Source organism: Delphinus delphis, chromosome 6 (assembly GCF_949987515.2).
Source record: "Delphinus delphis chromosome 6, mDelDel1.2, whole genome shotgun sequence".
NCBI classification, from domain to species: domain Eukaryota; kingdom Metazoa; phylum Chordata; class Mammalia; order Artiodactyla; family Delphinidae; genus Delphinus; species Delphinus delphis.
The window spans coordinates 89,724,534-89,747,166 of record NC_082688.1 but is presented as its reverse complement, the minus strand read 5'-3'; the positions used below and the strand labels follow the sequence as shown (position 1 = coordinate 89,747,166).

The following is a 22,633-nucleotide window of genomic DNA, read 5'->3' as shown; positions in this document are numbered from 1 at the left end:
CCATCCTAATGGGTGTGAAGTGATATCTCATTGTGGTTTTGATTTGAATTTCCCTAATGACTAGTGATGTTGAGCAACTTTTTATGTACCTAATGGCATACCTATGTCTTCCTTGGAAAAGTGTCTATTCAGGTCCTTTGCCCACTTTTTAATCAGGTTACTTTTTTTCCCCATTGAATTCCCTACATATTTTGAATATTACTCCTTGTCAGACATATAGTTTGCAAATATTTTCTCCCATTATGTAGGTTGCCTTTTTATTTTGTTGACCGTTTCCTTTGCTGTGAAGAAGCTTTTTCGTTTAATGTAATCCCACTTGTTTTTGTTGTCTGTTCTTTTGGTGTCATATCCAAGAAATGACTGCCAAGATGAATGTCAAGGAGCTTTTTTTATGGTTTTATGGTTTCAGGACTTACTTACATTTAAGTCTTTAATCGCTCTCAAGTTGATTTTTTCAAATAATGAAAGATATGTGTCTGTTTCATCCTTTTGTAGTAAGTATCCAGTTTTCCCAACACCATTTATTGAAAAGACTATCATTTCCCCATTGTGTGTTCGTGGCGCCCTTGTTGAAAGTTAGTTGACGATATATGTGTGGGTTTATGGACTTTCTAATGGAACAGAGTTCTCTGGTCAGTGTGTCTTTTTATGACAGTATCATATTGTTTGTTTTTGGCTGTACCATGTGGTAGGCGGGATCTTAGTTCCCTGACCAGGGATTGAACCTGTGCCCGACCACAGTGGAAGCATGGAGTCTTAACCACTGAACGGCCAGGGAAGTCCCAGTATGATATTATTTTATTATATCTTTGTAATTAGGAAGTGTTAGTCCTCCAGCTTTGTTCTTCTTTCTCAAAAATGCTTTGGGTACACGAAGTCTATTGTGGTTCAATACAAATTTTAGGATTTTTTTTTCAGTGAAAATTAGAATTTTCATAAGATTTCACTGAATCTATAGGTTGCTTTGGGCAGTATGGATACTTTAAGAATAATTATTGCAATCATAAACACAGGATTTTCCTTCCATTTGTTTGTGCCTTCTTCAACTTCTTTCATCAGTGATTTATAATTTTCAGTGTACAGGTCTTTCACCTCCTTGGTTAAATTTATTCCTAAGTATTTATTATTTTTGATTCTATTGTAAATGGGACTGTTTTCTCAATTTCCTTTTCAGATTATTCATTGTTAGTGTATAGAAACAAAACTGATTTTTGTGTATTGACTTTGTATTCTACTTTGCTGAATTCATTTATTAATTATAACAGTATTTTCTGTGCAAACGTTTCAGTTTTTTTACATATGAGATTATATCATCTGCAAACAGACAAAATTTTAATCCATCCTTTCCAATTTGGATGACTTTTGTTTTATTTTTTCCTTGCCTAATTACTCTGGCTAGAACTTCCAATTCTGTAGAATAGAAGTGGTGAAAGTGGGCATCCTTGTCTTGTTCCTGCTCTTAGAGGAAAAGCTTTCAAGTCTTACACCACTGAGTAGGATATTTGCTGTCGCTTTTTCATATATGGCTTTTATTATGGTGAGGTAGTTTCCTCCTGTTCCTAGTTGGCTATTTTTATTGTGAAAGGATACTGAATTTTGTCAAATGCCTTTCCTGCCTCTATATTTTTTATTTATTTTTTGGCCATGCTGTGCAGCATGTGGGATCTTAGTTCCCTAACCAGGGACTGAACCCACGTCCCCTGCAGTGGAAGCGCAGAGTCTTAACCACTGAACTGCCAGGGAAGTCCCTTTTTCTGCCTCAGTTGAGATGATCATGTGTTTTCCTTCATTCTGTTAATGTTGTATATTACATTTATTATGTAAGTTGAACTGTTCTTGCATCCCAGGGATAAATCCCAATTCAACTTGATGAACTTTTAATGTGCTGTTGAATCTGGTTTGCTAGGACTTTGTTGAGGATTTTTGCATCTATGTTCATCAGAGGTATTGGCTTGTAATTTTCTTTTATAGCGTCCCTGTTGGGCTTTGGTATCAGTGTAATGCTGGCTTTATAGAATGAATTAGGGAGTGTTCCCTTCTCTTCAATTTTTTGAAAGAGCTTGAGACAGATTGGTATTAATTCTTGACAGGTTTGGTAGAATTCACCAGTGAAACCTTAGGTACAGAACTTTTCTTTGTTGGGGTGTTTTTCATTATGATTCAATCTCCTTGTTACTGGTTTGTTCAGATTTTATATTTCTTCACAGTTCAGTCTTGGTAGGTTGTGTTTCTAGAAATTTATATCTGTCTTCTAGGCTATCCAATTTGTTGGCATATAATTGTTCATAGTAGTATTTTATGATTCTTGTATTTCTGTAGTATCAGTTGTAATGCCTCCTTTTTCATTCCTGACTTTGTTTGCATCTTCTTTTTAAAGTAAGTTTGCTAAAGGTTTGTCAATTTTATTTTTTTCAAAAAACAGCTCTTGTTTTGTTCACCTTTTCTATTGTTTTCTAATCTCCATTTCATTTATTTTTACTCTTATAATTGCTACTTCCTTCCTCCTGTTAATGCTGGGCTTTTTCTTTTTCTAGTTCCTTGACATGTAAGGTTAGGTTATTTTTTTAAAATATTTATTTATTGGGGCTTCCCTGGTGGCACAGTGGTTGAGAGCCCGCCTGCCGATGCTAGGGAACACAGGTTCATGCCCTGGTGCGGGAAGATCCCACATGCCGTGGAGCGGCTGGGCCCGTGAGCCATGTCCGCTGAGCCTGCACATCCGGAGCCTGTGCTCCGCAACGGGAGAGGCCACAACAGTGAGAGGCCCGTGTACAGCAAAAAAAATTATTTATTTATTTAGGCTGCACTGGGTTTTAGTTGCAGCATGTAGACTTCTTAGTTACAGCATGCATGCAGGATCTAGTTCCCCGACCAGGGATCCAACCCGGGCCCCCTGCATTGGGAGCACAAAGTCTGACCCACTAGACCACCAGGGAAGTCCTAGGTTGTTTATTTAATGTACACACTTATCACTACAAACTTCCTACTCAGAACTGCTTTTTCTGCATCCCATAAGTTTGGTATGTTTTTTTCCCATTTGTTTCAAGACACTTTTTGATGTTCCTTCTGATTTCTTCTTTGATCCACTGGTTGTACAGGTGTGTGTTAACTTCCCTTTTTGTGTGTGTGAAATTTCCTGTCAATCATTTCCAGTTTCATGCCATTAGGGTCAGAAATGATACTTGTTATGATTTCAGTTTTCCTAAATTTGTTAAGATCTTATGTTTTGTAACCTAATGTATGATAGAATGTTCCATGTGTGTTTAAGAACAACGTATATCTTCTGTTGTTGGATGGAATGTTTCGTATATATCTGTTAGGTCCATTTGATCTAAAATGCAGTTCAAGTCCAATGTTTCCTTACTGATTTCCTGTCTGGATGCTTGAAAGTGGGATATTAAAGTCTATTATTATTGCATTGCTATCTATTTCTACCTTCACATGTTAATATTTGCTTTATATATTCAGATGCTGCAATGTTGGGTGCATACCTATTTACAATTGTTATATCTTCTTAATGACCGACCCCTTTATCATTATTTCATTATTTATGACCTTGTCTCTTGTCACATTTTTTTACTTAAAGTCTATATTGTCTGCCAGAAGTATATCTACCCCTGCTCTCTTTTGGTTTCCATTTGCGTAGAATATCTTTTTCCATACCTTTGCCTTCAGTCTACAACTGTCATTAAAGCTGGACTGATTACAGGCAGGATCTTGTAGGGTGTTGGGTCTTTTTTTTTTTTTTCCTTCAATTTTAACCCAGTCAGCCTCTCTGTATCTTTTGATTAAAAAACTTAATCCATTTACACTTAGTAATTGTTAATAGGTAAGGACTTACTATTTCCATGTTGCTAAATGTTTTCTGACTGCTTTGTAATTCCTGTGTTCCTTTCTTCCTATTTTCATTTGTGATTTGATAATGTCTGTAATGTTGTGCTTTGATTCCTTTCTCTTTATCTTTTGTGTTTCTACTATAGGTTTTTGCTTTGTGGTTTCCATGAGGCTTACATAAAACAGTTATTTTTAATTGACAATTTAACTTTGATCACACATAAAAACTGTACTGCTTTACACCCCCATTTTATGTTTTTGATATCACAATTTACATATTTTTATATTGTGTACCATTAACAAATTATTGTGGCTAAATTTTGTCTTTTAGCTTTTATACTAGAGTTAAGTGATTTACACACTACCATTACAGTATTAAGGTATTCTGAAATTTTTTTGAATTTATTTTTATTGAAGTATAGCTGACCTACAATACCATGTTAGTTTCAGGTTTACAGCAAAGTGATTAGAATACACACACACACACACACTCCCCTATCCCTTTTGTAACCATAAGCTTGTTTTCTGTCTGTCTGTTTCTGTTTTGTAAATAAGCTTATTTATACTAATTTTTAGATTCCACATATAAGTGATATCATACTTGTCTTTATCTGACTTACTTTACTTAGTATGATAATCTCTAGGTCCATCCATGTTGCTGCAAATGGCATTATTTCATTCTTTTTTACAGTGAGTAATAGTCCATTGCATATATATATACACCACATCTTCTTTATCCATTCATCTGTTGATGAACACTTAGGCTGCTTCCATGTCTTGGCTACTGTAGTCCTGCTATGAACACTGGGATGCATGTATCTTTTCAAATTAAGAGTTTTGTCTTTTCCAGATATAAGCCCAGGAGTGGGATTGCTGGATCATATGGTAACTCTATATTTAGTTTTTTAAGGAACCTCCAAACTGTTTTCTATAGTGGCTGCACCAATTTACATTCTCATCAACAGTGTAAGAGTATTCCCTTTTATTTTATCCAAAATGAAACGTTTATGTTTTTTGCAAATAGCTTCTTTCCAGAAGACAGCCGTCTTCTCATTCTCTTGACGATGTCTTTTGCAGAGGAGAAGTTTTTAATTGCAATGAAGCCTAGCTTATCAATTATTTCTTTCATGGATCATGCCTTTGGTGTTGTATCTAAAAAGCCAAACCCAAGGTCATCTAGATTTTCTCCTATGTTATCTTCTAGAAGTTTTACAATTTTGAGTTTTATGTATAAGTCTTCAATCCATTTTAGTTAATTTTTTTTTTTTTTTTTTGGTACGCGGGCCTCTCACTGCTGTGGCCTCTCCCGTTGCGGAGCACAGGCTCCGGACGCGCAGGCTCAGCGGCCATGGCTCACGGGCCCAGCCGCTCCGCGGCATGTGGGATCTTCCCAGACCAGGGCATGAACCCGCGTCCCCTGCATCGGCAGGTGGACTCTCAACCACTGCGCCACCAGGGAAGCCCCATTTTAGTTAATTTTTGTGAAGCGTTTATGGTCTGAGTCTAGATTAACTTTTTGCATGTGGATGTCCAGGTGTTCCAGTACCATTCTTTAATCTGTTCCATCGATCTATTTGTCTATTCTTTTGTATTCTGTAATTTGTATTATCACTGTATTTGGGGGCTCGGTTGTCTGTTGCATATGTTTATAATTGTTATATCTTATTGGTGAATTGACTTTTTTATCATTATATAATGCTCCTCTTGGTCTCTTGTAACAATTTTTGTCTTAATTAGTCTATTCTGTCTAATATTAGTAGAATCACTCCTGTTCTCTTTTGGATACTGTTTGCATGGAATAACTTTTCCCGTCATTTTACAATCGATTTATGTCTTTGAATCAAAAGTGAGACAACCATAGTTCGATGATGGTGTGAGAAATCAAATGTAGTTTGGTAAGCAAATCTATTATAGGTCTGGGTCTCTACTGTATGCTTCCATTTATATAAAGTACAGAAAATGGCACAAGTGGCCTGAACTGACAGACTCAGGGAGTTATCCCTGAAAGGGAGTGGGTGCAGAAAGCACGAGGGCTTTGGGGGACTGCCTGCCTTCATTTGCTTTCTCATCTGGATGGTGGCTGCAGAGTGTGTCCATTTTGCAAATATACAGCCACTGGACACTTGCTTGCACTCCTATGTATGTGTGCTATACTTCACAAACACTTTAGGGTAAATAAAACAAATCTTGATTCCTTAAGAGATGAAAATGGATCCTGGTGTGTGTGGGTGTGACCACTGATTCCTATTGTTCTCATGGAGGCCCACGAGGGGGTGTGCTCATACTATCCAGGCAGGGAGGCCTTTTCTGTGGGTAAGGTACTGTGGCACTGCCATTTGCTTAGGAGGAGGAGCTGTGTGTGTGTGTGGGTGGGGGGGTGGCGGGGAGGAGGGAGCCTCCGCTCCAGGGACCTAGGCTTACCAAGGCAAGTTCATGGATGACTGAGGTGAACTCACAAGAGCCAGTGTGCTTTCCCACAAGAAATCTGACAAAATGATAACACATCGCTCTTCCAGCTCTGTTTGGGCACACATGAAAGATGAGCACAGAGGCGAACCTGATGGCATCTGATCCCTGCCAAAATTCCACACCAGTCTGATGTCAGACTGAAGGCATATCTGTTTTTCCAGGAGGCTCCCAAAGGCAGGAGGCAGTGTCTCCAAGCTGGCGCTGTTGTTTCCAGCTCTGGTAACCTGCTTGGGTGTGTGGGGGTGAAAATCACTGCAGGGAGATGGAGGAGGTGGCAGGAATGGGGACATTCCCTCTTGGAAAGGAAGACCAAGTGGAAAGCCTTTCAGCTCCAACTGCCCCCTCCCACAGGCTCCCCAGGACCCCACCCACTCAGGAGCCTGCCACTCCTGAAGAAGCACATGTTCAAGGACCTGAAGCACACTGAGGGGTAGGGAAGGCCTCAGCATATGCGCTTGTGCAAATCAAACACCCCAAAAAGCAGGACTGGGCCGAGGACCGGGTGGTATCCCCACCTGAAAAAGAGCCTGCCCTGCTCAGCTCACTGCCAATGCCCCCTCCTCCTGGGGGTCTCCTCCAGATCTGTCGCAGGCTCTCTTCCCAACCTCTTCCAGGGAACTGCTGGGATGACAGGACAGTAGGGAAAGAAGACTCCTTCTAGCTCCTGAGTTACAAAAACAATTCTCTTTGGAAAGAAAGGTTCAAACTGAACATGGGTCCATGCTACTAAAGTGGGATGGGTGGGGATTGTCAGAAGGAGGGGGCCTCTCAGTGACCATGAAGCCAAGGGAGACTCCGGGTGGAGAGGAGATGCCAGGGTAGCAGGATCCTGACCTCAGACAGCCTCCCCAAGGGAAGCCCTGAGATTTGGGTGAAATCACTCAGGCCTGACTGAGACCATCAGAAGGAGAGGTGGCAAACTGTCCCTAAGACTTCCTATTCCCTCAGACATGATTTGTACCCTATGCTCACACTCACAAGCAATCACTGGGACAGGCTCAGCGTGCCTTGAACACATTCCTACAGGTGAACATGGTTTTGTGTTGACAAACAAGTAACTCTTGTTGCCTGCACCTATTCATTCCTGGGCACAACGAGCAAGAGTTTGGAGGGCAAAGGATCCCTCGTCATGCAAATCTCTTTGCTTCCTAGTCAGTACAATGCAAAGGCAATGTGCTCTCACTGCCACGCTGCTGGGTGCTCATGACACCTGACGTCCGTCACGGGAGGCACCCCTTGTCTCCCCTTCCCCCCACGCCTCCTGAGATGGGCTTCAGGTTGCTTCCAGTTTCCACCACCAGGGTTAACGACAGGCTGGTTTTCTTGTTTTAGGTGCTGAAATTATAGTGCATTGCTGGACCCACAGTCATCTGGAGCAGGGGGTCGGAGCAGCCACAGAGAACAAGTTTTGTGCTTTGTCTTTTTATTATTCTTTATTTACTGGTCCTACCAACGTGACCCTTTACCCAGGCCCACTGTTCCTATGTGCACTGGCTTTACAGACATTTGCACCATATGTCTGTGTCCCAAGTTGTGACTGATTTCTCCTTCCTATTCCTTTTCCATGCAGTGCCTCATTTTCTCAGAATCTGAAGGCATTTTTGTTTGTTTGGGTCTGTGTAAAGGTTCCTTGGCAGGAGAACATGCATATGATCTTAAAATAAAGACATTCTGACACTAAGGTAATGCACAGAAAAAATACAGTACACAGACATCATTGCAAATAAATACCCCGTACAGATGAAGTTTTTGTAAATGTAACATTATTTCTTATGAATCAACACTGTAAGAGAAGGTAAAAATAGGGGTCCCTACAACTAGGAATAAAAATGCTTATTCCAGGAAACAGAATTCTTCTATTCTTGCTACTTATATTATTATAATTTGTCCTGTATTTTGGAGGAGAGAGGACACTTCTTCTTCCTCCTCCTTGAGTACCAATTTGACCACTTGCACAACCTCACTCAGCAGATCAGGACAGGACATAGATCTGGTTTGCTAAGGAGCTTTAGTGACTTCTGTTTCCTGAAATTAACAGTGATTAGTTACACCAAGCAAGAGAATATATAATGTCTCTCTCTCACATTTGCAAAGAATACTATGGCTAGCCCTCACCCCAATGCATGAGGCCGACGGTGCCGGCTCCCCTGCCACCCGCCCCACTCTTCACAAACGTGGCGTGTTGTTCACATAGCTTGCTTAGCTTGTCCCATAAAGTCCATTTGGTTCCCAAAGCACACTCAAGGTTTGTGTTCACTTTCGTTTTCTCAGCCCCTGAATTTGCAAGGGTCTGCACAGTAAAGAATCACTGACTAACAGAATTTTGCACAATTGCTGTTTTCTTTCCCTCAATGAAGATGCCCAGGGTCAGGTTAGAAGGTGTGCACCTGTTCACACTGATTGGTCCACACTGGCCTTCAACATTCCCAACTAGCTCTTCACTGTCCATTTTAGAGAATAAACTACGCTGGAACACCTCCCTAAACTGATGAAGGCACTACTGGCAATGATTACTAACAAAAAGGCGTTGAAATATAACACCCTAAAAATCGACGACTGTAGAATTTTCTAAGTGTACCACAATTTGGCACAACAACCGGAGTAACAAAACAATTCCAATTTGGAATTTCACTGGTACAGTTGTATAAAATTCTGTTAATCAGTCATGCTTCACAATGTCCTAAAACCCAGAAAATTCTGGAATTTGTAGGTAATACTACTCATTCAATAATTTATCTTTTTGTTTTCAAGTGCCTTTTACTGTTTAACCAGAGCAAAGGTCAAGTTTTCTTCTTGTTACATTGAACTATTCCTAAGAATAATAATAATACAATATGAAAAACCCCAGAATCCGAATACCCTGGATTTCTTAATGAACAATGGCATTTAAAATCTGTAATTTCAAACACGAACCACAATGCCGTATAATTAAAAGGCTGCTGAACCACAGCATGGATACATTTAGCCGGGCTCCTTACCAAGTTGAAGCCTTCACCTAAACAGTCTAGAGCTACACGCTAGGAGGACACACCTGTGCCATGTGCTGATAACAGATCAACACACCGTTGGGAGCTACAGGACCACGAGACAGACTACGGCATCTGAGACCATCTCTACGCCAGGGATGAAGGAAGCAAATATAATATCAAAATATCAAAAGTGCACAGGTGGATTGGGTAAAAAAGGAGTATCTGTAATAGGGAGACCCCAGTGGTGAGTGTTTCTAGAGGGTTCCTAAGCAAGCCTGGTGGTCGCTGTCCAAGCAGGTTCTTCAGCGCCTGTACAAAGGCCTTTCCAAGCAGCAGCTGCCGGCATTCTCAACATTAAAGCTTTTATTTCCTCTGCCATTAAAAACTTGGGGAATGCTATTTTGAAAAGAATTGCAGTAGCATATCCAAAAACGTTTCTAAGTGGACTTTTAGGCTGCCCTTCCTTCCTCTGCGTGGGCCCATGGGAGAGGAGGGGAGGGGGCTGCAGTGTGACAGGGCCGGCGGCCGAGTCCTCCCAGCAGCTACTCTACAGCTGAAAATGGGAGAAAACAAGACAACGTTAGAACCGGTCACCCGTCAGACAACTAAAGCTCTCACCGAGCTGTGAGGGCATGGGTGTGTTAGTTGGCAGCAGAGAAGACCTGCATATGTTAGGGGGCGCCGCTGGCCCCGAGTACCTCATGAAGACCCTTTACTTTACAAGTATGGAGAGAAGCTGTGTGCCAGGCTTGGCAAGGAGGCAGAAGCAGTATGCGGCACCAGCAGGCAGCCACGCCCCTGGAAGTCCTGCTTGCAGAGGGGAGATGGCCTGACATCTTCTCAAGTGGGAGGGGAATCCAAGATCTGACATCCCATCTGCAAAACAGCCTGGAGCTGGGTATAGGCACACAGAAGGGACAGGTATGGTCCATCCTGTGTATCTTCACTCCGCAGTTTGCCAAATCCAAGTTGGTCTGGGTAGCACCTGGCATCTGGTGGGAATTGAGACATGCTTGGGAATTAAGGGAAAGAGTGGAATGAGGGCAGATACCAGTGTGCAGGGACAATGAAAATTCCCCCTCTGGGCCCCAGAGAGAGGAGGCAAAGAGCTATTCAGGAAGACTGCACCTTCATGACTGGTGGGCCCAAGGATGACATGGAGAGAAACACTGAGAGAAGTTCGGCTGCCAAAGCTCTTGGTGTGGGTGCAGCTTCTGAGCATGGGGGAGTACTATGGCTGCCTTTCCTGCCTGTCACCACCTCTGGAATTGCACTGATGATCAAGAACCATATTCCTCCTACTGTGAATCCTGAAACTAGCCCTGGGTCCATTCAAGGTTCCCTTCCTACACCAGGCTGGGCTTCAGTTAATAGGTGTGGAACCCAGTCCCTCATTTCAGCCTGGCCCGCTGGTAACTCAAGCTCAGGTTGGGGGTTTCCACAGCCCTGTTTCTTGTAGTCTGAAGCCCCCTGAGAGGAAGGCCTGATAATGGGCAGAGAGTGAAAAAATCCAACTGGAAGCTGGGGACACTCTAAGTACAAAAGGATGGGCTTCCTGTGAGGACAGAGGTCTGGCCAGGCACTTGGGAAGTTTTTCTCATTAGAAAAAACCCAAGCCTTTGGCCTGCCGATTTGTCACCTTGCAGGCCGCCGGACAAGCGTACAAATCTCAGAAAGAGAAGCTGAGGCTGCTGAGCTCTGGTCTGGGGTGTGGTTAGGTATGCCTGGGCCTCTTGAGCACGTGTACGCCTGGGCTGGAGGACATGGGACACAGGGCTGCTCTTCCTCTGGGTTTAGGGGAAGGAATTCTGTAATTCTGTCCCAAATATAAACTGTAACGAGATGCCGCGCAAACTACAAAATAATTGTCTCCGTAATCTGTACCAAGCACAGAGTGTCCTCCGAGGCCGCACCTGGGATTCAGGCTGGAACCTCTAACACTGGTTTCTGGGTGCCGGGGCAGTACAACTGCATTAGACACATGCAGGGAACATGCAAGTTTCAATGCAAGTTCTGCCCCTCCCAGTGAGAGCCAATGGCACGCGGGCCCTGGGAAGCCACACTTTTGTGAGGACAGATGGCTCCAACCCCACCTTGACCACCCCTCCAAGAGAGCAGCTGCTGTGAAGGGTGGTCCCGAGGGGTGAGAAACAGACACAAAGCTTGCAGTGTCCAGGTGGAGAAGCAGGCTGCCTCTGCTAACTTCTTCCCTCTGTGCATTAGTCACAGTTAAGACCAGCCTAGCACCATGGTCCCGCTGCTGCCAGGTTAGTTGAGGTGAAGCGGACAGGTGATATGCGGCAGGTTAGCTGCAGCGTGTACCCTTGCGGCCCTAATCGCAGTAAACGTTATATTTCTCGCCACAGAGCACCTGGGCAGCAAGCCCAGCACCCTCAGCCCTGTCACTAGCGCAGGCGCAGGTGTGACTTACGCTCGGGGTACCAGGCTTGGCCTTGGGGGTGGCCTTGGCGCGGCTTCGCCGGGTCTGCTCATGGTCCAGCTCAAGCAGCTCCAGCCGCTGGGTCAGCGCCAGCTTCTGCTGGATGGCCATGCGCAGCAGCGAGTTGAGTGTCTTCTTCTCGTCCTCAGCAGCTGCCAGCTGCCGCTGCATCTCATCCAACTGTGTGATGTACTCGTCACACCTGCAGGGACGCAAGAGGCAAGAGCGTGGCTGAAGGACCTGGGAGAGCCAGCGGCGTGTGTGATCATGGCTCCCGTACTGAGGGCTCCAGAAGGTGAGCAGACCCCATCTGCTCACTGGGCTAGAAACGAAGAGGATGTGCCCCTCTGAGGTTTGGCTTTCTCTGGGAGGGGCTCTCTGAAGCCAGTTTTCACTAAAGGAGGTGGTGGCTGCCCTTCAAGGCCTCCAGGTGGCTCAGGGGCAGCGGGCTGGAGGTGTGATATCACTTGGCTCTCAGGATGTGGGGATAAACCCGAGGGCAGGAATTGGCTTGCTCCCGGAATAGCCCAGGCACACAGTAGGTGCTTAGTAAGTCTAGAACAAATGGCTAACCAGAGCCTGGGAAAAGCACATGTGGATGTCATAAACAGCCCTATTTTAGTATCTGCTGAGCTGTGGCACATGCTCCCCACCTAGGTAAGGAGCTGGGAGAGAAATGCCCATCCTGGGCCTGTCCCTGAGGGAGGGAGTGCGGCCTGGGTGAAGGGGATGGTGGGCACACCCACCCTACACCCCCATCCACCAAGGCCAAGGACCATCAGCAAGTTTTAACCCTTGCCCCGAGGTTTGCAATCTTGGCACCATCTGACAAGTCAGGCTTTTAAATAAAACAAGTTGAGGAAGCAAGGGCCAACATACTATGTGCTGAGGACTAACTGAGATCTTTCCCAAGCACTTTGCCCAGGAGGAAAGAAAGCTTCCAGAGAGGCCTGGAAGCTTCTTTCTTTGTCTTTGCCCCCTCCTCCCACATCGCTGAAATGCAGGGAGTGCCCAGCACCCTGGCACAAGGCAAAGTAGGCCCTGAGCTCAGTTTCAACGCTGTTTAACCCAGAGCCTCAGCCTCCCAACCCTGACTGACACTGGCCAGCAGATGGCACCATGCCTCTCTGAATAGGGAAACACCCAGAAGCAGGCCCCAAAAGCAGCCTCCAGCTCTGCACCTGCCCGGCTTCCTGACCACAGGACTGGCCTAAAGAAAGACGCCGCCTGCCACCCCCACAAACTCTTAACTGGTAGGGTCAGAGGGGCAGCACTGGGACCCCGCCCCTGCTGGGAGGGAAACCTTCCTTCTAAATACATGAACTTCCCACCAAGTTCTGGGGGCAAACTCATTTGTTATCACTGGCTTGCCCACTTGCCTGTTTCTCCTTCGAAGCTCATGCCTCCAGCCTGGCCATAAGGACCCACTCTTTCAGCTTTCTGCTTCCAACTTTCTCATCTTAGGCGTAAAGTGGAGACAAAACTGGGCCCCTGGGCTGCTGAGCAGCGAAAGGAGCAGTGAGCGTTACCTGGTGGCGAACATGGCACGCAGTGAGGAGAAGGTGGCCGCGTCCTCCTTGAGGGCCTTGAGCTCGTTGCGCAGCTTCATCATGGTCTCGGTCACCATGGCCTTCTCGTTCTCGTACTTGCTCTTTAGGTTGGCGAGGGCCACCTCTGCTGTCTAGGGGGTCAGAGATGCAAAAGACGGGCAGGTGAGGGGCGCCAGGAGAGGTCTGCTGCCTCAGTGCCACAGACCAAGGCCCCAGCCAGCCCTCTCAAAGGCCTCAGCCCCTCCCCGCAGCACTGAGGTGAGGTTTTCTCACATCTTTCCTTCAGTAGCAGGAACAGCACGGACAGGAGGCCAGGGAGGGTGAGAAACCCCCCGCCCACGTGCCCGCCCCGATGGACCCGAGCGCCGTGCACACCTGCTTGTTGGCCTTGAGCACCGTGCGCAGCGTGGTGATCTGCTCCCGCTTGGTGCTGAGCAGCGACTTCAGCTTCAGGATCTCCTCCATGAGTGCCTCCCGGTCCTTGTCCGCAGCTGGGCCCAGCTCCTGTGAGGCCAGGCGCTGCCGCGACAGCTCTGTGGTGCGGTCCACAGCTGCCTGCAGGTGCCTGATCTGGTCACGGATGATGGCGATCAGGTTGTAGATGTTCATGGGCTCCCGGCGTGGGTCACTCAGGGGCGAGGGCAGTGAGGAGCCAGGTGAGGGGCTGCTGTCCCTGGCCCTACCCTCTGAGGCAGGCGGCCCCTTGGGCAGGACAGGTGAGCGACGCCCACGGGTCTCGGGGCTGCAGCTGCCGGCGCCAGCCGGGCCCTCTCGGTAGTAGTCCAGCACCACACGGGTGGGCGTCTCGTTGTTGCACATGCACACGTGGTGGTAGAGGTTGGCCAGCTCCTCACTGAAGGTCACCAGCTCGTCCTGGGCCACGCTCAGGCTGCCTTGTGTCTCGCCTGCGACGTCGCTCACCTTCTTCAGCTCCATCTGCAGCCGGGACAGGAGCTCGCGGTCCTGGCGGCTGGCCTTCTCCAACAGGGAGACCTTCTCAGTGAGCGCCTGGCTTTCGGCCTCATGCTGGCCCTTCTCCTCGGTGTGCTGGGCCTCGCTGGCCTCGTGTGCACTGCGCAGCGCCTTCAGCTGCTCCCGAAGCTCACCAGCCTCTGCCAGGGCCACACGGTACTTGCAGGCCAGGATCTCAGGCCCATTGATGTCCACCTCATAGTAGTCACCATCCTCATGGCTGTCTCGCTCCTTCTCACTGTCCAGGGCTGTCCGCCGCTCCTTGCTGGCCTGCAGGCGCCGCAGAGCACTCAGGTTCTCTGTGAGGCGGCTCACCTCCTCGTGCTGCTCCGACAGGGCCCCTCGGGCCTGCTCCAGCTGCTTCTGTGTGTCCTGCAGCGTTGCCAGCAGGCCAACCTTCTCCCGCTCCATCTGCGAAGGCACAGAAAAGGCCCGTCAACAGCCCACAGGAGTACTTGCGCTCAGAAGACCCCTGGACAGTCCCAGGAGTGACCCCATCCATGCCATGACCATCACCCTGCTAGCCTCTCTGTGATAAATTCGGGTGGAGGTGTCATGTGTGGGGCTATGATGGCTCTTCCCCGTGCCCAGATGCTTGCGGGGCTTGGTGAGTCCCTCCTCAGAGACATGCAGTGAACCAAGGGGCTGTGGTGCAGACCCTGGGATTCTGTTCAGTCGGGGCAGGAAACCCTGACGTGACGTGTCTACAGGACACAGCATGGGAAACTACACACAGGGACCTCAGAGCGACATAAGAAAACCTCTGGTGGTGCCCAAACTTGTAACCAGAAACCTAATTCTCTGGGCACCTTCCACCTATAATGCTGCAATTCCACTTAGGTTAACAATACAGAATTACCTATGTAAAAGAAACGTAAGTAAAAGAAGGTGCATAGCATTGACAAAGTGTCAGGAAAGCGCTGTCCTGGTGACGAGCAGGTCTGACCAACACCATGGGGGACAGGAGTGGAGGTGGGAATGGTGCACGTGGGCCCAAGGCCCGGGGCTGTGACAAGACCTGGGTGGGGTGGGGCTACCCACCCGCTCACCTGCATTAGCTGCTGCTTAAGCTTCTGGATCTCAGAGATGTTGAGCTCACTGAGGAGGTCAGAAACGAGGCTGGGGGAAGGTGGAGCAAGGCCGTCCTTGGTGGGCGTGGAGGTCTTGTTGTCCAGCGGCAGCTTGGCCAGGCCACCGTGCTCAAAGCCATTGGCCAGGGCTTCGGCGTCATCACCGAGCTTAAGGCCGTCCAGGGAGACGTGCAGGTGGCTGGTGTAGAGGGAGTCATTGATGCTCATGTAGTGCGACAGCTCCTTGCGCAGACTGTTCTTCTGCTCCCGCTCTGTCTTCAGCGTCTCCAGCGCCTCCTCCAGCTGCCGCTCCGAGATCTCCTTGAGCCGAATGGCGTCCTCCAGCTGGCTGTTGAGATATTCGGTCTCCTCCTCCAGACGCTTGATCTCATGCTTGAGACCCTCAAACTCCACCTGTGAAAGAGGTCAACACTCTTCTATGCCTGAGGAATGGGGAAGAAGCACCATTGTGCTGACTACACAGCTGGGAAGACACGGATGCTTAGAGAGTTACAGGCATGAGGTGCACACAGGAAATGGTCAGCCCACACCTGGGACACACGTGCACGTGGTATGAACAGTGCAGAAGCATGAGACTTGCTCATCACCAGAGATGCCACGGAAATCAGAACACATCCACACTGCCAATTTGTCAGGTGACTTAAAGTGTTGCCAAGTGAAAGTGAGGGTTAGGCCAGGGCCGTGGCCCAGAGCCAACCTACCTGTCCCACCTGCCCAGCCCAGATACTTGCCTGGTTCTGCCTGAGCACAGACACCTGCTTTTGCAGACTGATGTTCTCCTCCTCCAACTCCGAGTAGTCCTGCAGCAGGCGGGCCTCCCGGAACTTGTACTCCTTGATGTCATCCCGCAGGCGGCCACGCTGAATCTCTACATTTTGGTTGATCTGCCAGGAGGAAGGCAGGTGTGAGCAGCCTGCCCTAGCTGGTCTCACCACCCCTTGGGCAGGAGGAGCTCAGTGCAGCCAGGCCCACCATAGTGGTCATACAGCTGGGACTTGGAATCCCAGGCCTGCTCTGGTGCCCGATGTGGCCACCTGGCGAGGAGCTGGGGCCCTGGGCTGTGAGGTATTGCAGTGAACAATGCAGGATCTCAGCCTGCTCTGACCCTTGGTTTCTTCATCTGTAAAATGGGGTTCAGAGTAGTTCCTCGGTCACATGCTGCTGGTAGCATGTACAATGGTGCAGTGCTGTGGAAACAGTCTGCAGCTACTCGAACAGTTCAGCACAGAGTTAACATCTGACCCATCAATGCCCCTCCTCGGCATGCACTCGAGAGAAAGGAAAACACACGTCCATCAAAATCTTGTGCACAAATGTTCAGACACTATTCACAATAGCAAAGGTGGAAACAACTCAAATGTCCCCCAACTGATGAGATAACATGCTGTAACACAAATAAATCTTGAAAACAACATGAGTAGAAGAAGAGGTGTTAGTGGTCATGTATTGTATTGTAAGATTCCACTTACATGAAATGTCCAGAATAGGCAAATCCACAGAGATAGAAAGCAGATGGGTGGTCGCTGGGGGGCAAGGAGAAGATGGGATGGAGAGTGACTGCTAACGGGGTTTCTTCTTGGAATGATGTAATATTCTAGAATTGATTTGGGATGGTGCATAAATCTGTAACTATACTAAAATCCACTGACTGTACACTTTAAGTGGGTGAGTTGTAAGGGCTATGAATTATCTCAATAAAGTTGTTAAAAAAGGAGTTCCTGCCTCCAAGGTGCCTTGAGGATTCAGATATCATGCACGGAGAGAGGCCAGTGCAGACCTGTCATTAACTGTGCACTCAAGACTGGTGGGAATTCTCAACCGGCTGCTACTATGCGCCGTGTGCCAGGACCTGGGTCCCTTGGCCCACATTCTGGGGCCATCTTATATACTGCAGGATGCTTAGCAGCGACCTGAGCCCTGCCTACTGGATGCAGCCCGCACCCCTGCTGTGACCACTGAAACTGCCTCCAGACATGGCCAGTGTGCCATGGGGGCAGAATCATCCCCTAGACAAACTCTCCATCTCTCCCCACATCCCTGTTCCCAACAATCCAAGCAGCTTCCCCCACATGCCTGCAAAGACCTAACACCACCACCCCCAGGCCAACACCGCCCCACCTGGACCCTCGGCTAGAAGCGCCATCACCCACTGGGCCCCATAGCTCACTCTGTCCTCCTCACCCAGCACACTGGCCTCTCTGCTGGTGCTGAGGTTTCCTGTGATCACATCCGTGCATACACTAAGATTCCATATAGGTACACACGGAACGGCAATGTTGGATTGGTAAAATGAAATAGGACCAATAAGAAAAAAAGTTCAAGAAAGCAACAGAGAGGGGAGTGAGTCATTATATGTGTCAAGCACTCGTGACAAACGCTCACTACCAAAATCTCCAGTAAATGGACTGATGCAGTCTTCTCAATAAGTGACCCAAGGAGGTACCCAAGAGCCAACACCAGAAAAAACACACCAAGTTACTGACTGGAGAAATGCAAGGCCCCCGGAAACCAAAACTCCTATTAGGCAAAAATAAACAAAATAACAGTGTGAGTGGCAATGGGAAGAAACATATACTTACTTGCTTCCTAACAAAGTTCTGCATACACCTCGACTCTGGCCATTTCCCTTGTTAACCACCCAACTGACTGTTATGGTTAATCTTAGCGTCAACTTGCCTAGGTCCTGGCATCCAGATATTTGGTCAAACACCGGTCTAGATGTCGCCATTCAGGTATCTTTTAGATGAGATTAACATTTAAATTAGTAGACCCACTGAGTAAAGCAGATCACGTGCCATAGTGTGGGTGGGCCTTATCCAGTCAGTTGAAGGCCTTGAGGAAAAAAAAAAGACAGCCTTCAGACTCAAGCTGCAACATCAGTTCTTCCCTGGGCCTCCAGCCAGCTGGCACAACCCGCAGATTTTGGATCTGCCAGCTCCCACAACTGAGGGAGCCAATTCCTTACAATAAATCTCTCTCTCTATACACACACACCCCTATTGGTCTGCTTCTCTGGAGAGTCCTCACTAACACAATGGTTGCTATACAAGAACCATGCCTGCTGCATCCACCTTGTGTAAGGCAAGCTGGTTGCTCCCCACCTGGTGTGGTTCAGCCCACTCTGGCCTGATGCACCTGCTGAGACCACCTGCCCACTCTCAGTATGGGAGGACACAGGAGGTAAGATGGTGAGACAGGGGCAGCGGGCAGGGGCAGCTGTTGGTCACGAACAATGTAAATGGGCTTTATTTAAAATTTAACAACTCCCCTCAATAAAACAAGTGGTCCTGAAGTGGACAGAAAGAACACAGAAAGAGATAAGACCACGGGCCAGCCTGATTGCCTAGGCCGAAGCCCTCTGCACCCCGGAACCTATGTGCCCAGGCTGCACCAGAAACCTCTGCTGAGCTGAACCCTTACACAGTCTTCCTGCACAGGAATCGTCTTTGTTTTTTTTTATTGAGATATGATTCATATACCATGAAGTTCACCCACTGAAAGTGTACAATTCAGTGGTTATAGCTTATTCAGAGCTGTGCACCATTACCTGTTCTGGAACATTTTCATCACCCTAAAAAGAAACCACACACCAATTAGCAACCACCAATCTTCTTTCAGTCTGTGGATTTGCCTTTCACAGAAATGGACCTGAACAACATGTGGCCTCTGTGTGGCTCAGAAAACCTTTCACTGGCGCTGTCTCCATACTGGCACTGCACTTGGTGCTTGACTGCCCCGAGGGGCATCACCCACTCCTTCACTACTGAGTACCAACTGTGCTAGGTGCTGCTCTAGGCTCTGTCTTGTTCACTGAGGCACGTGTATAGTCGCCCACGCACAGCACACACATGGCCAACTGGTGTCAGCTGCTGCTGAGTGAGGCCCTGAGTAAGTGAGGAGGGGTGTTGTACTGAAGTCAGGTCTGGGAGTCTGGAATGCAGAGCAGCCAGTACCCCATGTTGCAGAAGCCCCATCACGGCACAGCTGGAACTAAGGCACAGGGAGGGAGCACCGCCCTGCACAGGAGCGCTCCAAAGCTGGTCAGTATTTTCCCTCAGAGGAAAGGACAAGATGTTTAGCCATGAGGCCATAGCCCAAGCCCCAGGAAAGGCCTGTGGCCCCATGTAAGGCCAGGGTGGAGGTGGGAGGGATGCCCCAGCCCCGTCAGAGCTGTGGAGCCTGCACAGGGAGAAGGTGAAGACAGAGGCAGAGACCGGAGCAACGTGAACACAAGACAAGGAACACTGAGGGTTGCCGGCACCCAAAAGCTGGAGAGGCTCCACCTGGAACACGGTCCTGCCAGCACCTTCATTTCAGACACAGAAAATCTTAGAGAATAAAATTCTGTGGTTTTTAAGCCAGTAGTTTGTGGCAATCTATTATGGTGGCCCGAAAGAACAAATATACAAATATAGGTTTAATACCAGGAAAAAGACATTGCTGTAACAAATACCTGAATATGTGGAAGTGGCTGTGGAGGTGGGGATGGCCAGAAGCTGGAAGAGCTTTGAGGAGGACAGGAAAAGGCCAGACTGCCTTGAGACTATTGGGAGAAATGTAATTGTTTCAGGTGACTCTGGTGAGGTTCAGAGAAGAGTCACAGAGAAATCTTCAGCTGCCTTAGGGAATGCATATACCATCACAAAATAACACTAGAAGAGGTACGAATGGTAGTTAGAAGTGCTCCCAGTAAGGCCTTAGGAGGGAACAAGAAACAGTGGAAAGGCGGTCCTTGCTGTAAGGCGGTAGAAAACCAGACTGAGCTGTATACCAGGGCTGGGTGGAAGGCAGAATTAGTAAGCGAGGAATTTGGATGATTAGCAACCTCTGGGTTGTCTGCCCATGTGACAACTCCATGCCCTGGCTCTGGAGCCAGGTGTCCTTCTGTCCAAGCCTGTCCACTCCACGCTGGAGCACGGGGCTGCTGCCCCTCACCCAAAACCCACCACCTCACTTTGTGGCCAAACACCTTGCTTTCTTCCAGCAGCTCCTGGTGGCCCAAATGCCACCACAGCAGGAAATAAGCCTTTTCCTGGCTCCTAGCCAGGACAGGGGAGATGACAGCCGACATAACTTCTGCTGGGACATCTTTGTCACTTACTCCTGGGCCTGTGCAGGGCCTGACATGTGCAGAGTCCACCAGGAAAGCAAGGCCAGGGTCCAATGGGACAGAAAGATTTTTCCTAGTGGGGGGTCCCACTGGGCAGATGCTGCTGACCCCTCCACAACTCACAGTCCTGCTTCGCCAGGAAGCCCTCACTCCTCCATTCCCAAGGCAAATCCGTGGAAGGCCTTGGCATGTGCCAAGGACCTGACCCTGCCTCCAGCCAGCTGTGGCTGTGCCCAGCTCCTTGGGTCTCTGCTTCTCCATCTGCAAAATGGGGCCCAAGGCCATGTCCCAGGACAGAAGTCGACAGGGCCCGTCCATTCACAGTGCAGAGGTCAGGACCCACTGACTTTAGGCATGCAGCCAAACCTTCTGCACCTTGGCTTCCCAATTTGTGAGATGGGGGAAGTAAGTGGATGCCCACAGCGTCACTGAGAGGACAAGTTATGGGGTAGCTGGAACTGTCTCACATGCTGAGCATGTTTGCTACACGTGTCACATGATGGAGGCCACAAGTTCCTCTTGGAGAGTTGGGCATGGGGGATTGAACCCCTAAGCCAGTTATCGCAGGGTGGAAGGATGGGGATGGGGGTGGGGGTCAGAGGGCACAGCACAGCTGGCCCATCAGTCACTGAACATGGACGGAAGCAGGACCAGGCACAGGGAGGGAAATGACCTTCTGTGGAAGGGGCATCTCCTATGGTGACTGTGCAAAGCCTCCTCGGCTGGGTCACACCAAGACAGGTACAGGTTGGTGCTTATCAGGGACAGTGCTTGGTGTTGTGTCCTCATGATCCAGCCTCCTCAGCCAGGCCCGAGCCTTGGCGCAAGCCTCCTGTAGGATGGGGGACGGCCATGGAGGAGCTCAGCAGAGCAGCTCAGGCAGAAGCAGCAGGGCCAGGACCAGCAGAAGAGTAACTTGAGTGGGATGGGCGCGGAGTTCAGACAGAGCCAGCAATCATGGGGACACTGACCAGGGCTCTAGTCTGAGTAGGCAGTGATGGAGAGCCTCCACTCCAACCAAGAACCTGGCATGGCTCCACAGTGATCCTACAGAGCTCCTACAGTGATCAGGGGCACAGGTGGGGCCTCAGGAGAAAGATGAACTGAGGGTGTATGGGGGTGGGGAGTGGAAGGCTTCCTCCTGAAGCACTAACAGAAACAGCAGGAATCCTGGCCCAACCAGACCTGTTCTTTAATAGCAGTGTGTGGGACTGGCTGAGCTCATTTCCTGACACCAAAGCCAGTAGTCAGCAAGTCCCCCGCCACGCTCCTGACTGCCCCCTCTAGAAGGGGGAAGGAGCAGAATGAGTCTGGGCTGGGCAGAGCACCTCTACTGGCTCTTCTGGAAAAGGGTGCTTAGCCAGCAAAGAGTCTAGTCTCTAACTTGGGTGGTCAAATCTACAGCTCCAATGGCCCCTTCTCCCCACCCTGACTAGAATGCTCCTGTGGGAGGAAATGAGATCATGCACTCCCCCTGGATCCAGCCAAGTTCCTCCCAGGCCCACAAGCCTTGGTGATCTCTGATCCCAAACCAGGGTGGGTGACTACTCCCCACTGTTGCCGGATCCTGGGCTCTGCCCCAAACCTTGCCAGTGTCCCCTCCCAGCCCTGTGGGACCTCGACTGTCATACATCCTCACATCTGAGGTGTCGACCTCAGAGCTGCCCACCGCTCAGAACCATCTGCTGTTCTGGTCACTTGTCACTGCTCCCCCCTCCCCGCCGCAAACCAGGAGAATAGAGGCCAGAGTGGGTCTTCCCACAGCCCAGAACAAGGCCTCTTGCCCTTCCTAATGAGAACTTGTGGGCTCTAACAACCAGGGACCCCCCCTCAAGGCCACAGCCAGGACTGCAGCTCACGTAGACTTCTGCTGCTCCCCTGATGCTGTCCCACCCCATCTTGCGAATGGTGGTCCACCCTCCCACCTCTCTCAGAGGGCACTAGATGCCTGCCCTCCCCTCTCCACCGGCCCAGGCCTCTCATGGCCAGGCCCCTGTCAGTGGCCGAGCTGATCCTAGGAGCTATCTGTGGTGGTCCCTTCTGATTTTGTTGTCATGAGCTGGCAGGTGGACACTATAATTCTGTTGTTCACATGAGGAACCCAGGATTCACATCAGCCCAAGGGCAGAGCTGGGATCCTGCCACCCTCAGCCCTTCCTGGACCACCATGAACCACATAAAACTGGGCTGGGAGTGGA

The 22,633-nt window shown here is 48.8% G+C and overlaps 1 protein-coding gene across 3 annotated transcripts in view; it reads right to left on the bottom strand.

Moving 5' to 3' along the window:
* Positions 1–7,695: 7,695 nt before the first annotated feature.
* Positions 7,696–22,633, bottom strand: part of BICD2 (BICD cargo adaptor 2) — a 53,721-nt gene continuing 38,783 nt past the window's right edge. Inside the window, exons 3-8 of one of the 3 annotated variants that reach the window (XM_060015039.1) lie at positions 16,057–16,209; positions 15,284–15,718; positions 13,638–14,645; positions 13,242–13,393; positions 11,704–11,914; positions 7,696–10,264 (exon numbers count right to left, since the gene is read on the bottom strand). In XM_060015039.1, the coding sequence (XP_059871022.1) occupies positions 9,944–10,264; positions 11,704–11,914; positions 13,242–13,393; positions 13,638–14,645; positions 15,284–15,718; positions 16,057–16,209 (2,280 nt within the window). In that variant the 3' untranslated portion in view covers positions 7,696–9,943. Of the gene's footprint in view, positions 11,915–13,241; positions 13,394–13,637; positions 14,646–15,283; positions 15,719–16,056; positions 16,210–22,633 lie in introns of all 3 variants that reach the window. The other 2 variants (XM_060015041.1, XM_060015040.1) reach the window with 2 other exon arrangements.